The 20621-nt window shown below is 48.4% G+C and overlaps 1 protein-coding gene across 2 annotated transcripts in view; it reads right to left on the bottom strand.

Annotated features, from left to right (window-relative positions):
- The window catches only part of ADCY1 (adenylate cyclase 1), a 150581-nt gene that overhangs the window by 103427 nt on the left and 26533 nt on the right, over positions 1–20621 (bottom strand). For both annotated transcript variants that reach the window (XR_011437743.1, XM_005614861.4), the window contains exon 3: positions 4170–4288. Coding sequence is in view for 1 of the 2 variants with exons in the window: in XM_005614861.4 (XP_005614918.3) it covers positions 4170–4288 (119 nt within the window). In the remaining variant the exon portion in view is untranslated. The remainder of the gene's footprint in view (positions 1–4169; positions 4289–20621) is intronic.

Here is a 20621-nt window from a genome sequence, read left to right as displayed (position 1 = left end):
CTTCCATTCCAGTTGGGGGACATAGATGCTGACAGTGTGTCAAAGGTGACAAGAGGGACTGTGGGGAAACATAAAGCAGAAAAGATGGGTGTGAAGCTGTGAGCGATGTTAACTAGGACTGGTCAGGCGACATTTGAGTCCTGAAGGGAGGAGGGAGGGGGCCATGAAGATACTGGGAGAAGAGGGCTCCAGGCAGAAGGAACAGCAGGTGCTGCTGCTGTGATTTTTGCTAGATACAGAATTCCTGTCTATTTAGTTCAGCCCTTGAGTGTGCCATCCCACTTCATGGTTTCTGATGCGAAATCTGCTTAAAACCTTATAGAGCCTCCCTTGTGTGTGAGGAGTTGCTTCTCTCTTGCTGCTTTCAAGAGTCCCTCCTTGTCTTTGGCTTTTCACAATTTGATTATGATGTGTCTAGGTATGGGTCTCTTTGAGTTTATTTTAATTGAGCTTCTTCAATGTATAGACTCATGTTTATCACCACATTTGGGACATTTTTGGCCACTATTTTTTCAAATATTCTTTCTGCCCCTTTCTCTCTTTCCTCTCCTCTGGGACTCTCACTATGAGTGTGTTGCTCCACTTGATGGTGTCCCCCAAGTCTCTCGGGCTCTGATCATTTTTCTTCACCCTTTTTTCATTCTGTTCTTCAGCCTGGGTAATCGCAATCAACCTATCTTCAAGTTCACTGATTCCTTCTTCAGCCTGCTCAAATCTGCTGCTGAGCTTCCCCCAACAAATTTTTCATTTTAGTTATTGCATTTTTCAAATTTGAAATTTCTACTTGGTTGGTTTTTTATAATTTATATTTCTTTATTGGTATTTTCTATTTGATGAAAAAGCATTCTCACACTTTCCTTTACTTAAGCACAGTGTGTTCTTTAAACATATTTAAAATAGCTGATTTAAAGTTTTATATGACAAGTCCAATGGCTGGGCTTCCTCTGGGACAGCTTCTGTTGATTGCTTTTTTATTCTAGTGTGAGCCATACATTCTTGTTTTCTTGCATGTCCCATATATTTTAATTGAAAACTGGATACCATAATGTGGCAACTCTGAAAATCAGGTAATTCCACCTCAGGACTTGTTGTTCCTGTTTGTTTATGTTATCACTTAGTGACTTTTCTGAACTAAATCTGTAAAGTCTGTATTCTTTGTTGTGTGAAGCCACTAAAGTCTCTGCTTCATTAGCTTAGTGGTCAGGTAATGACTGGACAGAAATTTCCTTACATGCCTGCAGCCAATAAGTCCCTCAGTCTCTGACACTGAGGTTTATGTGCATATTGGGGCATGCCAGCAACACCCAGCCAGGCAGATTACAACTCTGCCTTAGCCTTCACTTCCTGCATGTGCAGAGCCTCATGGCCAGCCAGAGGTGAGAGCTGGGATCCTTCTCAGTCCTTTCTGGAGTATATGCACATCCCTATGCTTGTGCATGGTCTTCTGATTCCAAGAAATATTCCCAGAGCCATTCAAAGCACCTGATGAACATCTCATTCCTCAGTTTTTTCCTTTAAGTTTTTGAATACTTCGCTACTTGCCTCAACTGTTATCACTGCCAAAGGCAGCTCTGATGTCAAACAATTGCCACTGACTGTTTTCAACAAATGTCCTGGGGCAAAGGCTGTTCACACTAAGCTTTGAGTCAGCTCAAATAAAGACAGGCCTGTGAGTGGGTTTTTCCAGGGAATTTCCAGACTGTCAAATAATGACAGTTCTCTGAGAATGGAGCTTTGAAAGAGCAACAACCTGGTTCTGCCTCCTCCAGTGGCTGCCAGGCTGCAGGTTTTCACTGTGACTGCAGCTACTGGTTTTCAGAGCTATCGTGGCACTGGGGAGATGGGAGAATGGAACAGGGCAAGTTAGAACTCAACAAAGCTCACTCTTCTTACCAAGATTTACCTGTTTTTCTTAAATAAACATTCCTGAATTATTGCGAGACTTTGGTTAATTTCCAGTGTTCTGACAATGTTGATTCTGATCATTTTTGCCACTGTTGTCATTGCCTTTACAGAGGAGAGGATTTTCAGATATCTTTACTCCACCATTCCCAATGGCATCAGCAAGCTGACGTGTGAATGGTATACTGAGTTTAGACTTTAATTCTGGAGTGATGTGGAACCACTGAAGGATTCTAACAAGGGTTGTAGGGAGGACAATGAGATGTTTGTATCTAGGCTGTAGAAAGACATTTCTGACCCCTGCTGGAAGGTGGCCAGAAGGGCTAGGATGGATCTAGTACCATGGGTGACAGGGAGCCTAAGCTTCCTCTCCTATCTCACAGCTGTTGTGCCTGCATCCAGCACATCAGTCCACTAGCTGCTGGGAACAAGGTTCCCACCAGGGAACATGGGGCAGATTTTTCGGCAGCCAAGGGAAGTGGTGACTCACCACACCTATATTTGCTGTCCCAGGTCAGAGGAGAGGGAGGGAAAGGCATTTGGGCACCCATGCAATAAGCCCCCCTCCACCTGAAGCCCCAGATGTCTGATTCTTTATCTGCTGTGGGAACTCTGCCCCCTTGAAGTGCTCCCTGGAACGTTCTGGTGGTTTGGTCTTCTCAGCAGGGGGCTGGGTCACTGTACTGTGTCCTTACCCAGTAAGGAGAGGTAGAGGACAAATAGGAAAAGTCTAGGCAGACGTCAGCATCAGCCAATCCCAGGTCCAGCCCCAGCCCTGCCACTCACTGGCCAGGGAATCCTACACACTCGCCTCACTTTGCTGAACCACTATTTCCTCACCTACAAGGTGGAGGTGACAGTTCCTGTGGATCACAGGGGTCTGATGACATTAAACGAAACCAAGCATCCAGCAGGGAGGCCTGTCCTGCCTAGTCTCAAATGCTGGCCCCACACACTGGGCCTTAACGCCGCCTGACTTCATTGTGCCCCTCTGCAGGAGGACAGCACTGGTCCTCACCAAGAGGCACGATGATGGGAGTGGGTGCACTCACCAGACAGCAGTTAGCCACGCTGGCCGGCACACGGGGGTGGCAGGGGCCCTGATGGGGAGGGGCTGGCAGCAGCAGGCCTTGGCTCATTTCAGATGAATGAGTACCGGCTGTAGGGACCCGGTCTACAGTGCTTAACACACACAGAATGAGGCTTTTCTTATCCTTTTGTGTCTGCAGACGCCTAGGGAACAGGGAGGCCTGACACCAACAGCCAGAAGAGCCGGCAAAGAACAGCAAGAATGGATGGAGAGCACTTCCCTCCTTCAAACCACCATCTCCTACCTGAGAGATACTTATGGAAAGCACTAGTCCCAAACAGGCCACACTCAGCTCTTGCAAGTACTTTGAAAAGGAATGCACAATTTAAGAGGATAAAATGCTTTTTCACAGAATCTTTAAAAACAAAGAAGCAAACCTCAGAGTGTCTGGAGCAAGCTGGCTCACTCTGAGGACTCAGCTTCCCCACCTGCAAAATGGGAATGACAACCCCTACCTCCCGGGGCTGTCATGAGATGAACAGAGAGGAGGAGAAGGCCCCTGGGGCCAGTGAGAATAAGGCTCAGCTATTAACCCAATACAAGCAAATTCCAAGCCCAGAATGTCCCACTGCCCAAACCTGGCTTAGGGACAGAGTTCTGACCCTCTCTAGCCAACACAGGAAATAAAAGGTGTTGAAATAATGGAAAAGAGCAGCTGTGACATGAATCACCTGAGAAGACACCAGCCCCACGGCTCCCATGGGACCTGCTTCTCTGCCTGGCAGGTGCTCACCTGGGCCTCCTGACTCACACCTGCCTCCTCCCCTACTCACAGCTGGGGTCTATTGCTCACCTCTGCCATCACCTCTACTCTATAACATCACCTCCTGTCTCCATCATCATCTTCCACCTCCAGCCATGACCTCCCGCCTCATCCATCACCCCACCTCCTCCATCACCCCTTCTCCTTCATCACCCCCACCTTCTCCATCCCCCACCTCCTCCATTACTCCCGCCTCTCCCACCACCCCCCACCTCCTCCATCACCCCCACCTCCTCCATTACCCCTACCTCTACCAACACCTCCCACTTTTGCCATCACTCCCAGCTCCTCCATCACTTCTACCTCCTTTATCACCTCCACCTCCACCATCACCTGTACTTCCAACATCACCTCCAACTCCAACACCTCCCACTCAGCTCCCTAAATCCACCACCAGGCCAGTGCCAGTCCTACCTCACGTTGTCATGCCGCTGGATGTAAATCTTGTGGAAAATCCTCTCGGGGGGCTTCAGGAAGTCCTCCTTCATCTCCATGGCGACGTTCCGGGGCAAGAGACTCATGAGCAGCCGCTCCTGGACAGGAAAGATGGGCCTGCATGATACAGCAGGGTCCTCCCTTGCATTTCCTTGATGCGCCCACCCCAATGAGGTTGGTGCTGAGGAGCTGCCCTGAACAAGAGGATGCAGACCCTCCTCACGCATGCTCGGCACACAGGCCAGTCTGGCAGACCCTGCCTGGCCTCGGGAGCTTAGGTGGGTCCACGCCCCGATCTGGACTATCATTGCACAGGCAACTCACTCCCAAGGCACTGGGCAAGTGTTGGGATCACCTCCAGAACACCCAGCCTGCTCATGCACCCCAGCTTAGTGAGCTGCAGGTCACAGGGAGGAAACACCACTGCCTCCAACCAGGCCCAGCCTCACTCCGCACCCCACTCCCCAACACGGCCCATCTCACACCTCCCTTAACAGTCAGTATTCTCCACATGCCCCTCTCTCAGCACCCCTGGCACCACTCTCCTGAGAGAACTGCCACCTCTGGGGACCCCAGCTGAGGGAAGACCTTGGGGACTCTTGGTCTCTCCATCACCTCAGCTTCCCTGCACGATTTGCAGCTAGAGCAGGGAAGCTGAGTCAGTCGCAGACCAAGGGGCTACACCAGGAAGAAAGCAGAGGGGACTCTGACCAGCCCTGGACCTCAAGAGATGATGGGAGAGCACTGGGGGCCAGCAAGTGCCAGCCCCAAAGGATGAGGGAGAAGGGTGCTGGAGGCCTGGGCATGCAGCCCCTAGCGCAGGGGAACAGTGGGCTGGGGCACAGGGTGCTGGGAGAGATGGCTGTGGCAGTCAGCCACTGTCCCTGGATCCCTTCTCCACCTCTAGCACCACAATCTAGCCCTTTATTCTCATCTGGGGACTTGATGACCTGGAATAAACACTACATTGCCCAGCCGCCTGTGCAGCTAGATGTGGCCAAGGAGACAGAAGTTGAAGGATCATGTGGGAGCTTCTGGAATATTCCTTAAAGACAGCTTGTTCCTCTTCCCTTCGTTTCTGCTGTTGTGGGGATATAGTCATGATGGCTGGATCTCTACCCACCACCTTGGTTCATGAGGATGAAAGCCAGACAGTGGCAATGGCAGACCATTTAATTAGATGGATACTGGGTTGTGAGGGTTGCATGAATCAAACCTGCCACATCAACCATAAAATGCCTGCCCTGGAATTTGCATATGAGAGGAAAAGAGCTCTCTCACTTGTATCAATCATTGTCATTTGAAGTTCCTAACAGCAGGCTGTATTTCTGATCAAGGGCTCAGCAATTAGCTCCATCCACAAGATTAGTGATGGTACCTGAAGCCAACACACATGAATAACCAAGACTAGAAGTACATAACCTTTCCCATAGGGAGCAAAACAGGCAACTGACAAGATCAAGCACCCATCCCTGATGAAAAACAAGAAACAGCAAACAACCTGATGAAATAGCTCACTGACATCACAGAGATACTACCTGAAACCTGCACCCAATCTCAGACCCCGTCCCAAGCCCCAGGCAGCATAAACCTCATCAGGAGCAGACATAGCACTGATAAGTTCTAGCCAGGAAGTAAGATATAGAGCCGGAAATCAGAGGGACAAATTTATGAACATGGGTCATACAAAGTATGCCGGCATCCTATGAAGGCTACGCAAAAGCCTTAGTACATTTATCTTGACTATCAAAATGTGACTTAAAATAAATGTGCTATTCTTAATAAACATGAGATATTTAAATAACAATAGTGAGGACTCTGCTTCTGGGAAGATGGAGAAGTACTTTTCCCTGTTCCTCCCGCTAAGTCCTGGACATCACACATAAAACAGTCATCAGAAGGCTCTGAAAGGCAGAGGGAAGAGGCAGAGACATCAGAGCTGAGGAACAGCAGAGTGGTGAAGCCCTGGTCATTTTTTTGCCTCACATATCCCCAAATGAGTGCTGGAGATGTGAGCACCCAGAAATGCCAGGAGACACAGCAGTAAGTTCCAACAAAAGCCGGCTCTCTCTGGCCAAAGCACCAAGATGGGGCAGCCTCAGGAGAAGAAAACTATTAGACAATATCGCTCTACTCCAGGCAAACCGCTGAAAAATCTGCAAACTTCCACACTCTCCAGGCTGTGAGGAGGCACCAACCCCACACTGGGGTGTCAGAGAGGCCACATTAGGAGTGCAGCCTTTCTGGCTGATGACACACGACCCCCAAGTCCACGGAGTCAGTGGAGACCATGGGCTCTCCTGCTATTCCCTCCCAGTCAGGTGCCAAAACTCTCTCTCCTGCATGGCAGTAAGGAGGAACCCTCCTCCATCGAGTCCCCACAGAGGCCCAGTGTGGAGCCTGGACTTGTACCCAAACCTGGCAGTATCGAGGTGATGGCCCCCTTTTCCTCTGCCAAGTGAAGTCACAGAAAACCAGCCAAAACACAAGGTCCAAATAAGACACAGAGCCTCATACATAATACTCCAAGTGTCCAGTTTCCAACTGGAGATCACTCAGCATACCAAGAAATGGAACAATCTAACAAATGAATAACGACAATCAATGAACAGAAAACAACACCAAGATAACACAATAATTAGAATAACTAGCAAGACTTTAAAGCAGCCATGGTAAGAATGATTCTATGAACAACCATAAGTGCATTTGAAAAAATGAAAAAACAGGAACTCCAGCAAAGAAATAGAAGATATAAAGAAGAATCAAATGGAAATTTTAACGCTGAAAAAAAAAAAAACCTAAAATAAAAAGCTCGACAGATGGGCTCAAGAGCAGAATGGAAAGAACAGAGGAAAGCTTAGTGAACTTGAAGGCAGGACGATAGAAACTGCCCAAACTGAACACAGAGAAAACAGACTGAAAAATAATAATAATAAACACAGGAACTCATGGGACTATAACAAAAGATTTAACATTCTTGTCAATGGAGTCACAGAAGAGGAAAAAGAAGGTGGCTAAAATAATATTCAAAGAAATAATGGATTGGAGGTCTGCCCTGTAGCCAAGAGGTTAAGTTTGCATGGCCTGCTTTGGAGAACCGGGGTTCACCAGTTCAGATCCTGGGCATGGACCTACATACCACTCATCAAGCCATGCTGTGGTGGCATCCCACATAGAAGAACTAGAATCTCTTGCAAGCAGGATATAAAACTATGTGCTGGGGCTTTGAGGAGAAAAGGAAAAAGAAGATTGGCAACAGATGTTAGCTCAGGACGAATTGTACTTACCAAAAAAAGAAAGAAAGAATGGATGAAAATTCCCCAAATTTGACCAAAACATAAACCTACACATTCAGGAAACTGAGAGAATACCGAAGAGGACAAACTAAAGAAATCCACACCAAGACGCCAACATAGTCAAACTTCAGAAAACTGAAGACGAAAAACAAGCCTTGAAGGTAGTGAGAGAGTAACAATACCTCACCTACAGAGGAAAGACAATTTGAATCAGAGCAGATTTCTCATCAGAAACCATGGAGACCACAAGAAAGTGACAGACACATCATTTTTCAAGTGCTGAGAGAAAAGTGTTCTGTCAACCCAGAACCCTTCAGGAAATGAAGGAAAACCAAGACATTCTTAGGTGAAGGGAAACCAACAGATTTTGCCACCAGCAGACCTGCCCTAAAAGAATGGCTAAAGGAAGTCCTCTAAACAGAAATAAAAGGAGAAAAGTATCTTTGAACATCAAGAAGGAAGAAAGAATGTGGTAAGAGAAATCTATGCATAAATACAATAGATTTTCCTTCTCCATTGTTTGATGGTTAAAGAAAAAACTGTAACACTGCCTGATGTGGCTCTAATGTATGTAGAAGAAATATTTAAGACAAGTTTACCATAAATGAGCTTGAGGGACAAGGATGGAGGAGTGGCTTCTACATTTCACTCTATCTGGTAAAATGTTAACAACACTAGGACATGGTAAGTAAGTTATGTATATATAACATAAAACCTAGAACAACCACTAAAAAAGCTATACAAAAATATATACTCAAGGACACAATAATTAATCAAAATTGAATTCTAAAAAAATATTCAAGTAACACACAAGAAGGCAGTGAAAAAAGAAAAAAACAAGAAAGCAAAAAATAAAGTGATAGACTTAAGCTCTATCATGTTCTAAATAAAAACTTAAAAACAGAGATTGGCAGAGTGGATAAAAAAACATGACCCAACTATGCGGTGTCACCAAGAAACTCACTTAAAATATAGCATAAGCAGGTTGTAGAAAAAAGATGAAAAAAAATATATCATGCAAATATTAATCAAAAAATAGGACACTAGTATTAAAAATACAATATCTAAAATCACTCAAAAAATGGAATATTTAGGTGTAAATCTATCAAAACAAGTAATGGGCTTGCATGCTGAGAACTACAAAACACTGATTGAAGAGTTAAAAAAGATCTGAATAAATGGAGAGACACACCATTTTCATGGACTGGAAGACGCAATATAGTAAAGATGTCAATTCTCCCCAAGTCGACAGGCTTAACACAAATCCTATCAAAATCCCAGCAAAGTCTTTGGAAGATATAGGCCGGATTATTCTAAAACTTATACAGAAAGGCAAAGAAATAATAACAACTAAAATCATTTTGAGAAATAACAACAAAGTGGGAGGAATCACTCTACTTGATTTCAGGATTTATGATATAGCCACAATAATCAAGACTGTGTGGAAGGATAAACACATAGGGCAACTGAACAAAACACAGAACTCAAAAACAGACCCACACAAATATGCCCAGCTGATTTTGTGTGTGTGTGTGTGTGTGAGGAAGATTGGCCCTGAGCTAACATCTGTGCCCATCTTCCTCTATTTCATGTGGGATGCCACCACAGCATGGCTTGACAAGCGGTGCTAGGTCTGTGCCCGGGATCCAATGCAAACCTGTGCACCCCGGGTCGCCGAAGTGGAGTGTGTGAACTTAACCACTACGCCACCAGGCAGGCCCCACCCAACTGACTTTTGACAAAGGCACAAAAGCAATTCAATGGAGGAGGCATAGTGTTTTCAACAAATGGTGCTTGAGCAACTGGACATCCATAAGCAAAAAAAACAAACCTTGATATAAACTTCACACTTTATGCATATATTTAAATGTAAATAATAACATAAAACTGTTAGAAAAGATATAAGAGAAATCTTTGGGATCTGGGGCCAGGCAAAGAGTTTTTGATCCAAAAGCACGATCCATAAAAGGGAAAGTTGATAAACTGAACTTCATCAAAATTAAAAACATTTGCTCTGCAAAGATCTTGTTAAGAGGATCAAAAGACAAGTTACAGACTGGGAGGATTTGTTTGAAAAACAAACAGCCAACAAAGGACTAGTATCTAAAATATATAAAGAACTCTCAACGCTCAACAGTAAAAGATAGATGATAGATAGATAGATGGATGGATGGACAGATGGATGGATGGGTACATAGATGGATGGTGGATAGATGGATGGATAGATAGATAGATGGATGGATAGATGGATGGATATATACATAGATTGTGAATAGATGGATGGATACATAGATAGATAGATAGATAGATAGATAGATCCAGTTAGAAAATGGGCAAAAGACGTCAACAGACATTTCCCCAAAGAAGACACAGAGATGGCAAACAATAACATGAAAAGATGTTCCACATCACAGCCATCAGGGAAATGCAAATTAAAACTACCATGATACATTACCACACACCTATCAAAACTGTTTCAATAAAAAAGTGACATCACCACATGCTGCCAAGGATGCAGAGAAACAGGATCCCTCAAACTTTGCTGTCAGGAATGAAAAATGGTATAGTCACTCTGGAAAACAGTTGCGCAATTTCTTAATAAACTAAGCATACAACTACCATGCAAGCAAGCAAGTGCACTCCTAGACATTCACGCCAGAGCAATTAAGATGTATGTTCACACAAAAACCTGCACATGAGGGTTCATAGCAACTTTATTTGTACTGGCCCCAAAGTGGAAAGGACCAAGATGTCCTTCAACAGGTGAGTGGTTAAGCAAATAGCTGTCCCTCCCCACCGTGGAACACTACTTGGCAGTAAAGGAATGAGCTGTTGATTCAGCAACAACCTGGATGGATCTCCAGAGGATTACGAAAAATGCCAATCCCCAAAGTCTACACTGCCTGATTTCACTTACAGTCCATTCCTGAAATGACACATTTGTAGAAATGGAGAACAGATTAGTGGTTGCCAGGTTTAAGATCGGCGGTGGGGAGGAGGGAGTGTGTGTGGCTGTGCAAGGGCGGCATGAGGGATCCCTGTGGGGATGGATGGTTCCGCATCTTGGCTGTACGGATGTCCACATCCTGCTGTGACGTCGTGTACTAGTTCTGCACGATGTTACCACTGGGAAAACGGGGTGAAGGATACACAGGATCTCTCTGTATTGTTTCTTACACCTACATGTGACTCTACACTCAAAATAAAAAGGTGAATTAAAAAACACAGATTCTGGGGCCGGCCCAGTGGCACAGCGGTTAAGTTCCCACGTTCCACTTCGGCAGCCTGAGGTTCGCCAGTTCGGATCCCGGGTGCAGACACGGCACCACTTGGCACGCCATGTTGAGCTAGGCGTCCCACATATAAAGTAGAGGAAGATGGGCAGGGATGTTAGCTCAGGGCCAGTCTTCCTCAGTGAAAAGAGGAGGATTGGCAGCAGTTAGCTCAGGGCTAATCTTCTTCAAAAAAAAAAAGAAAAACACAGATTCTGGATGTGGAGAAAACCCTCATACCTTGCTGGTGGGAATGTGAAGTGGTGGAGCCACTTTCTAAGCAGTCTGACAGTTCCTCAAAATGCTAACATGGAGTTACCATACAACCCAGCGACTCCACACCTGGATGTCCACCCAAGAGAAATGAAAACATTGGTCCACACAACACTTGCACGTGAATGTTCACAGCAGCATTATTCATAACAGCCAAAAAGTGGAAATAACCCAGATGCCCATCACCTGATGAATGGATAAACAGAATGTGGCCCATCCATACAGTCGAACACTCTTCAGCCGTAACAAGGAATGAAGCGCTCACATGGGCTACAATGTAGACACACCTTGAGAACATCGTGCAAAGTAGAAGAAGCCAGATTCAAAAGGCCGGATATTATATGATTCCATTTATATGAAGCATCCAGAACAGGCAAATCCATAGAGAGAGAACATGGACTAGTGAGTGCCTAGGTGTGGGAGGAGAGCATAGGGAGTGACTGCTAACGGGTACAAGTCTCTTTAGGGGTGATGAAAATATTCTCAAATTAGATTATTGCGATGGTTACGAGCTCTAAATATGAGAAAACCATTTAGTTGTTCTGAACTTTAAATTGAGTTTTATGGTATGTAAACTACAGATCAATAAAGCTTTTTGTAGTTAAAAAATAAGTGACAACTGTAGTGGTTTCAAAGAGTGCTGGGAATAGGCCAGACCTCTTAAAACTCAATCCTATATCACTTAAATGGAAGTTTACTTTCTCTTGATAAATTTTCTTACACAATGGGAAATCAAAATTGCCCCATCTACCCTGTTACGATGACAAACTGAGTATGTGCTTTATAAACAGCTGCAGATCACTTTGGAACTAGGACTTCATAAAGGCGTTTGAGGAACAGCAGCCCTTGGAGCAGCAGCCTCTGCACCGGCGGGAGGAAGCTGATCTCAGGGTTGGATCTTGCAAGCCCAGGTTTCCTGGCTGGGCTGTGGGGAGCAGCAGGGGAGGAATGGGAGCTAAGGCCTGACCTTCTGAGGCCTGCCACCCCCTTCCCTATGCTCTCCAGCTGCGACAGGCTCAGACCTCAGGGGTAGACAACAGTGGGGAGCTGTGAAACCCTGAGGCCCCCAGGTGATCTTTACCACCCAGTGGAGTGGCCCTTCGGCCCCAGCCGGACCCTCTCCAAGCTGAAGGAAGTCAGGGTTGCAACTTACCAACCTGGTCGCCCTACCTCAGAAACAACTTCTGTGACCTCTCATCCACTGCCTGAATGTCACCCACTGCTCCTCGCCTGCCAGCCTCTCCCTGGCAAACTCCTTCAAAGCCCTGGCCAGGTATTTCCTGATGCCCCCTCCTTCCCCACACGGCACGCCCACGGACCCCCCACTCCTCCACACCCCAGCGCCCTCCTTCCCCACACGGCACGCCCACGGACCCCCCACTCCTCCACACCCCAGCGCCCTCCTTCTCCACACGGCACGCCCACGGACACCCCACTCCCTCATATCCCAGCGCCCTCCTTCTCCACGCGGCACGTCCCATGGACCCCCCACTCCTCCACATCCCAGCACCCCTATCCTCCACACGGCATGCCCCACGAGGGCCACCTGCTGTTCTCTGTCTCCCATCCACAGTCACACCGCATCTGGCATCTAGAGTGAAGACTAGGACCTCTGTCCCAGAGTCTCCAGACCTGGCATGGGCCAGGCACTCAAATGTGCTGGGTCACGGATGACCATCCCCCACAGGAATTCCCTAACTGCTTCAGCTCTAGAACTTATTTGTGAATCTGGAAGTTCAACTCACAGCATCTGCCTTAGCTCGAACTTCCTATTCTCTGTACTGAAATGCTCGAATGCACTCTCTGGGGTGTGCTGGCTCTGTGGCCCGCATGGAAACAGGGAAGGGGCCCTGGAGAGAGGCATTTTGTGTGCATTTCTGAAATGCTAAGAGCAGCTTTGGGAGTGAAATGGAACATGTGTGACAGTCAGTCAGAAACTGAAAGACATCACCTGGCAGGCCCAGAAATGCCTACTCAAATAGAAGAAGAGGCGAGCATGCCCTGCAGAGGACGCCAACTTGGAGCAAAAAGCTCAGCAGCACCTATTTGTTCTCCACAAACATGGCAACTTAAGACACAGCCAGGCCTTACCCCTCAGGCCTGTGGCCCGCAGCCCAGCGTGGCATCACTGGCTCTCTGCTCAGTCCCACAAGTCAAGACTCAGGTGTCGGCCGGACAGCACTCTCCTGGGGGTTCCGAGGGAGAATCTGCTCCCGGCTCACACAGGCTTTAGCAGACTCCGGCCGTGTTTGATTTGGGGAGCGAAGTCCCATGTCCTTGCTGGCTGTCAACAAGGGCCACTCTCAGCACGCGGAAGCCGCCTGCATTCCTGGGTACATGGCCCCTTCATCTTTAGGCCCCTCAACGCACTCGCCCTTCAAAGGACTCGGGTATTAGGTCAGACCCACCGGATAATCTCCCTTTTGCCATAAATGTATCATAATCATGCCAGTAACCCCAGAGCCGTGCGTGACTGGTGGATGTGAGGCCGAGAGATGGTCAGCAACCCGTTCACGAGGCCGAGAACCTAATCCTGGCACCCGCTCTGGCCTCCTGCCTCCCCAGCTCAGAGCAAGAAGGGAGACCCAGCAGGAGGGTCCTCTTTCCCCAGCCGTGGGCTGCTTCTCCACCTCCAACTACACAAGAATTTCATTCCACAGTCACCCAGGAAAGAGGCCGTGTCTGGACCCAGAGGCCAGGGGCCACCCAGCCCTGTGCACACGCGAGGCCTCGCAACCATGACCCAGCCAGGACCCACAGCCAGCTTCTCCTTCCTTTCAAATCATTCACTTGACTTCTACTTGAATTAGAGGATTCCATGTTGCTTGGTGGGTGCCATGGACTGAACTGTGTCTCCCCAAAATTTGCATGTCGAAGCCCTCACTCCAGTGTGACTGTATTTAGAAATGGGGCTTTTAGGAGGTATTAAGGTTTAATGAGCTCAAAGAGTGGGGTCCTGATCAGATAGAACTGATGTCCTTATAAGAAGAGGAAGAGAGAGATCTCTCTCTCCACGTGCACACATTGAGGAGAGGCCATGTGAGGAGTTTTAAGAACCCAGTGGGATGTGCCTGCCATATGTGTCGATAGAGATAAAGCACCCAGCTGGAAGGGGGCGATATCTCCCTATACCCCGCATTCAAGGCAAGAAGGAATGCTGAGCAGGGCCTGCTGTCCAGAGCTGGCTCTGCATGGGAAGAGCGATGGAGGTCATCTGGTGCTCGCAAGCCTCTGGCCCACAGCCCGAGTCAGGAGGTCTGGTGCCGGCCTGGGCCAAGGGTGCTGTAGGGCCCGGGGCTGAGCACTGCAGCCTCAGCTCTGGTTCCACGGTGTCCTGGCAATTGTGGGGGTGATGACACCACCGGTTAGTGTCCCCCTCACCAGCAGCACACCTCGCCCCTTGCCTCCTAGGGCCCTAGGCATTACACATCAACACTGCCAAGGGGACCAGACAAATGGGTAGCTGGGTCCCTCCCAACCCACTCAGGCACCAAGAGGCAAAATGCCTTGGGGCTGATTCTGCTCATGCACACAGGACTGGGGGAAAGGGGCCGCTCCCCATGGGTCCGTGTGACCTGCGTTTCTGAGATTCTGGAATCCTAGCTCCGTCCTTCATAATCACGGAGCAAGGTTATCCTGTGCTCACAGGAGTTTCTGTCCTATAGAGATTGAATTAAAATGATGTTTGCCTCGTAAGTTTGTATGATTCATCTGTAGAACCATCTGGGCTCGTGATTACTTTTTGGTAAGCTTTTCATTACTGAGTCAATATTTTAATGGTCATGGGCTGTTTCGGCCTCTTTTTTTTCCAAATCAGTTTCAGTAACTAACACCTTTCTGGGAATTTGTCCATTTTGTCTAAGTTTTCAAATATTCTGGCATATGGTCATTCTTAGTATTTCCCTCTTATCTGTTTTGAACCCAGCTGTATCTGGAGCCTGAGTTTTCCCACCCCTAATACTCTTATTTCTTCTCCATCAGTCTCTCTAAGGCTTTTCTACTTCAAAGAACCAACTTTTGACATTTTTGTTCTGGAACTGAAAGAGCCCTGTTCAAAGGCCCCTCAGAGCCCTGTGGAATATTTCAACTCAGGAATCCGGAAACCCAAAACCCCTGTGCCAGCCTTTTTATGGCTGAGGATATCTGGGACTGTAGACGGAGAAAGTGGGTCACGGCTGGTTCCGGGGGGATTCTGGGCTCCGGCCTCCGCTGTCCCCGCTCTGCCACAGCTACTTTGTCACTCGCTTCATTATCCTTCCCAAGCCATTTAAATTCTCCGGACCAGCCCCAGTTCTCAGGTTTATAAAATGGAATAAAGCTCTTATACGCTTGACCGTGAAGCAGAGGGCTGAAATGAAATTTAAAGGTCCAAGAACTCAGAAAGGGAGAACACCTTCAGACCTGTACCTTCTTCTGTTCTGCCAAGACCCTGCAGCCCAGGACAGTTGGGCGGCCCCGGCACAGGGTAGGGGCCGCTGCTTGTTCTGATGTGGCGGGAGGAGGGGTCACATCAGCGTATCCAAGTCCCTCTCAAAGGAGTCAGCCTCAGGGACTATAGCAGAGAACCTTCTAGAAGTACAGTGTCTAATGAAGCAGACAGGACTCTGCCCATCCTCTCCCAGGCCTTTGGGTTCTGTGGGCTTCCCGGAGGAGGACGGGAGAGTTATTCTAACAGTTCCACATGTGAAAACGTTGGAGGAGGCCTTGGTCTTGGAGACTGGTCAGGGGAGACCATATTTTGCAGGCAAAGTGGTTGTACCTTCTTTTAAAATTACCTCTGGGCAACTGTAGGGGTATTAGTTCTAAAGAATGTAGGAAGGGAGGGGTCGCCCCTGATTACTGGGCAATTATCACCTTCTTCATGGGTTTCCAGAAAATCAGCAATTACAGACACAGAACGCCCAGAGATGTGTCCTGGCTGTGGCGGGGGAGTGTTAAAAGCTCACGGCGGCAGCATCCTTACCTAAGACAGTAAGAAACTCTCCCCGGAGTCAGAGGTCAAGTGCACCTTACTACCTGCATCAAAAAGTAACCGATGGACCTGGGGCCAGAACAGTTTTGGGCTGGGGTGTGCAAGCAGTGGAGAAGAGCTGAGAGCCCCCACCCACCTTACTGCCCAGGAATCCAGGAACCGGGCGCAGGAGTGACGTTCCTCAACAGCTTCCATCTGCCTATTCCTGTCCAGGAACAAACCGGGAGGGCAGCTGGGAGGGATGAGGGTTCTAACATTGGGTGTTTGCATTTCAGAGCAGGGTCTCTGGCTCTCCATCCTGCAAACCCTGGCCGGCCAGTGGTGGCCACACAAGTGCAGCCTGTCCTGCAGACACAACCCAGGGAGACATTTCCTGGGCCTCTCAAGTGGCACACTTGCTTCGAGCACTGAAGCACAGTTGCCTACCGTCTCACGAAGCCCCCCAACCTCAGCACCTATGGATAGATATGCATCCCAGAGAGAGGAAAGAACAACCCACAAACTTCTAGTGCATCTGCCCTGCTCACCTCCAAGTCCTTACCTCTGCATTAACCCCCTAAACGTGCATCTCACCAGGTCTCTTTCCTGCTCGCACATGTTGAAGCCCCCACCACAGGGTCATGTACACACACCTTCCACAGTGTGTGAAGCCCCGCCTCCCTCTCATCCTCTCCCCTCTCCTTCCAGCTGAGGCCACAACAAATTCAACGACTCCCCTCAAACACCAACCATGTTCCAGCTCAGCATCCTGCTCATCCTCCTCCGCCGACTCGACCTCCCTCAAGGACCCCATTCCCAACCGCTCCACTCCCAGCCCACATCTCCCTGCTGCTGCAGAAGCTGATGGGGCACAACTGCCACCACACAGGGATCATTCCAGAGCTGGACCCCCCACCTCTCCCAGAGCCAGAGTTCATCTCCCCTGTATCCTCTCTCAGAACCAGAGAGTATCTATGAGAATCACCTCCACAAAACTAGGGTGCATCCCACACAGCATCCACTCCAAAAACTAGGGAGCATCCCCTAGCATCTCGTCCACAAAACTGGGGAGCATCCCTGCAGCATCCCCTCCACAAAACTGGAGAGCATCCCTGCAGCATCCCCTCCACAAAACTGGGACACATCCCCCAGCATCTCCTCCACCAAACTCGGGAGCATCCCCCCCAGCATCCCCTTCCAGAACTGGGGTGGCTCTGCCCATATCCCCTCACATCACACAGGGGGACAAGTTACTGTTTCAGGGCTGGAGATGGCTCTAGAAGCAGCTATTGAATTGAATTCCTTTGTTAACTGAGTTGAAACACAAAAATGCAGGCAGGTCATGACAAGCCTGTATTGGTCAGAGCATCCCTCACCTGTAACTTGGGGAGGTGTGGTTTTCACGCTGACGCAGAGGTGCTGGTTAGAGCTGCCTTGGCCACCTCAAGGCTCCCCTGGGCTCGCCAGGCAGTCCCTGGGTGACGGGGACATACCGAGTGCCCACATTGAGAGCCCCCGAGAGGAGGCTGAGCCTCATCTGAGCCCAAGCACTCCCCTCTGTAACCCCAAAGAGACAGGGTTTCCTGAGCTAAAATCAGCCAGCAGAGGCAGGGAGGACCTGTGTGCTGGTTACCAGGCCACCCAGAGAGACAGGTGGTGTGTGGTGCAACCCCATAGGCTGCAATAGATAAGTTCACCCACCAGGTGAACTCATGGAAATGACTGGGCCTTACTCACATGTATATTCCCAAACACGCACTCAGCTTTGAAGCAACAGATGAAACCACATAGGAAAATGAAAGATGCATTTGAAAACAAGAATAATTAAATTTTTACACAAAGAAAAGCAAGCCAGAGGAATAGACTCAGGGAGACACAGGGGTCCCTCTGATGAAGCGTCAGCCTCTCCACAGCGAGCAAATTGTTCAGAACCACAGGGATCACAGCACACACCACAGAGAAACACAAGAGGAAAACATGCAGGAAAAACTGGCCATCTGCATCAGCATAGGGAAAGGGGCGTCTGAATAAACAGGAGGTACCAAGTCCTAGCAGAGAAAGACAGAGACAGAGAGAGGCAGGGAGGGAGGGGCAGGCCCATCAGATGCAAGCCTGGGAATATGCACTCGACTGAGATGGCTGGGCCCACCGCGGCTTTCCCACCCAAGGGACGGGGCAGGCCTGAGAATCTGCATTTCTAACAGGCTCCCCTGCTGCCAATGCTGTCAGCCCCAGACCCCACTCAGAGAACTGCTGTTACCCAGAGCCGAGTGTAATCAGGTATTACTTATAAAGATATAATAGAGCACTACATTTTTTGGAAAATACTCAGGACCCAGAGAGAGAAATGATGTCATATTTGCACTGCTGAAAAATGTAACTAAGGAAATACTTCAAGTCTATATGAATCAAGATGCTCATGAGGACAAAACATTTTTTAAAACAGTGTCTAAATGTCGGATACTGAAAACATTTGAGTCAGGCACAAAGGGTAAGAAGCAGCAGCTGTCCAGTTACGTTTAGGACATGGATGGATACACCTGTGGGAAACGCTAAGGCAAAAACGCGGAAATAAAATTGTATATACACCAAAACAACAATGACGTGGGAAAAGAATATGCATCAAGGTGAAACCTGGAAAATACAGAGCGTGTAGCTGGATTGACAGGATTGGATGACATTTACCATTTTGCTGATTTCCTGTAAAGAACATCACTTCTGTGGTTAAAACTCAGATGTGTCTCTGAGCCTCTGTGAGTCTGGGCTTCCTCCTCTGTAGGACTGAGAAAACACACTGTTGCTTGTGGCGCTGATATAAAACCATGTGACATGACACGCATAAAGTCACAAGTGCTGGATGTGCAGCTGCTCCGTGAGAGCAGGACTGTGTGTGTGGTCACTACATCCCCCGGGCCGGACCATGGGCGCAGGGAGAGAGAACGCGCACTTGCAGAATCTTTGCATGCAAGCACATAAGAGCGGCCCACGGCCATCACCAGCATCGTCACCATCACTACTGGCATTGACAGACGGGACCGACCTTGAGTTACAAGGGGAGTTACACCAAGGGGACACAAGCTACACTCGAGGGGACAGCAAGCATTAGAAAATATTTTGAGGCTGGAAGCTAAGCAGTCTATAGGAAAGGCAGCAAGAAAACAATGAAAATAGACAAAAACAGAAGGTGGGAAAGGAAGATACTTGAAAGGAGATGGAAAGCAGAGAGAAAATAGAAAGAAAAGGAAAGGAAGATTCAGAAACACACAAGAATGGCCTAAAAAGTTGCTTTTTCCCGTCCTTCAGGGTGTACAGAAGGGGAGAAGGCTCCAAAGAGTCACTTCTGGGATGATGTGGAAGCATCACACTGAGCTCAAGCACCTCTCAGAGAGCACCAAAGAGACCCTCCAAAAGTGCTGACGCCCATTCTAGAAAACATGCTCAGGGCACAGCCCCAGAAGATGCACTATTTATACGCGCACATGTGTGCGCACACACATCCACACACACACTTGTACACATCCTCACACATTTATACACACACATGCACCTATACACACATATCCCCACATATCTACAAGCATACACACATGCACACACATTTACAGAAACATACGCATACACAGTCCACATGAATGCAAATCCACACGTGTATCCACACATGCACATGTGCATGTTTACACCTTTGCATACATGCCCCACATAGCCACAACATGCACGGGTGCAGACTCATACAAATGCACACAGATCCACACATGCATGTGCACACACAACACACACCTGCACACACACAAATCACATATGTACACATATACACACAGACACACATCTCCCACACACATGCCCCCTACAGACAAATCCACCTACAGATCCCCACACACCATATAAACATACACATGGCATCTACTTCTAAGCAAGATCCTACCTTTACTGTAAACGCTAGGTATGACCACAATATCTATAAATGAAGGTACGTGTATGCATTTTCTAAATGTACAGTCAGTACTTAACCTTGTCTTTACATTAAAGGTAGGATCTTGTTTAGAAACTGATCCCACCTGTTCCACCCCTAGGGAAACCAGCCTCAGCCACCAGCACCGTGGGGAAGCAGAGTCTGGGTTCTCCAGTGAAAAGCCTCGCCCGGCGCTCTCAGAGCAGCCTCATGGGCCCCAGGACAGCAGCAACTACGCAGAAGGACGAGCCCAGGGACGTGGCTGACGGTGGCTCGGGGCGGTGGGAACCTGGTCTGGCTCCCTCCAAGTCTGCACCCTTTAGATTGAGGGGGACAGTCCCGCTGTCCCAGCAGATCATGGCAGGAGCCAGGCAGGGTGCTCTGAGGGCTCACGGTCAAGCTGCCAGTATGGGGCTACCATGACAACCATGGTCATGGGGACACCCCACACAGTGTCCAAGATGCCCCCACACTTGAGGTCAGTAGAAGCCTCAGCCACTCCGTGGGTCCCTCAGGCTGCAGGTCAGCATGGCAAGGCCAGCCAGGACGTGCCTTGACCACCGACTTCAGGCAAGCTTATTCTGGCTACACCCAGAAGCCAACTTGCCCCAGTGCCCACTCCCAGTGAACCAAATGTCACTGTCAGCTGCTTTTGAGCAGCCCAGCCTCTTCCAGTGGCAGGAAACCCGC

Source organism: Equus caballus, chromosome 4, assembly GCF_041296265.1.
Source record: "Equus caballus isolate H_3958 breed thoroughbred chromosome 4, TB-T2T, whole genome shotgun sequence".
In the NCBI taxonomy this organism is placed as follows: domain Eukaryota; kingdom Metazoa; phylum Chordata; class Mammalia; order Perissodactyla; family Equidae; genus Equus; species Equus caballus.
Note: the sequence above shows the minus strand (reverse complement) of the source record. Positions and strands in the feature narration are given on the sequence as shown.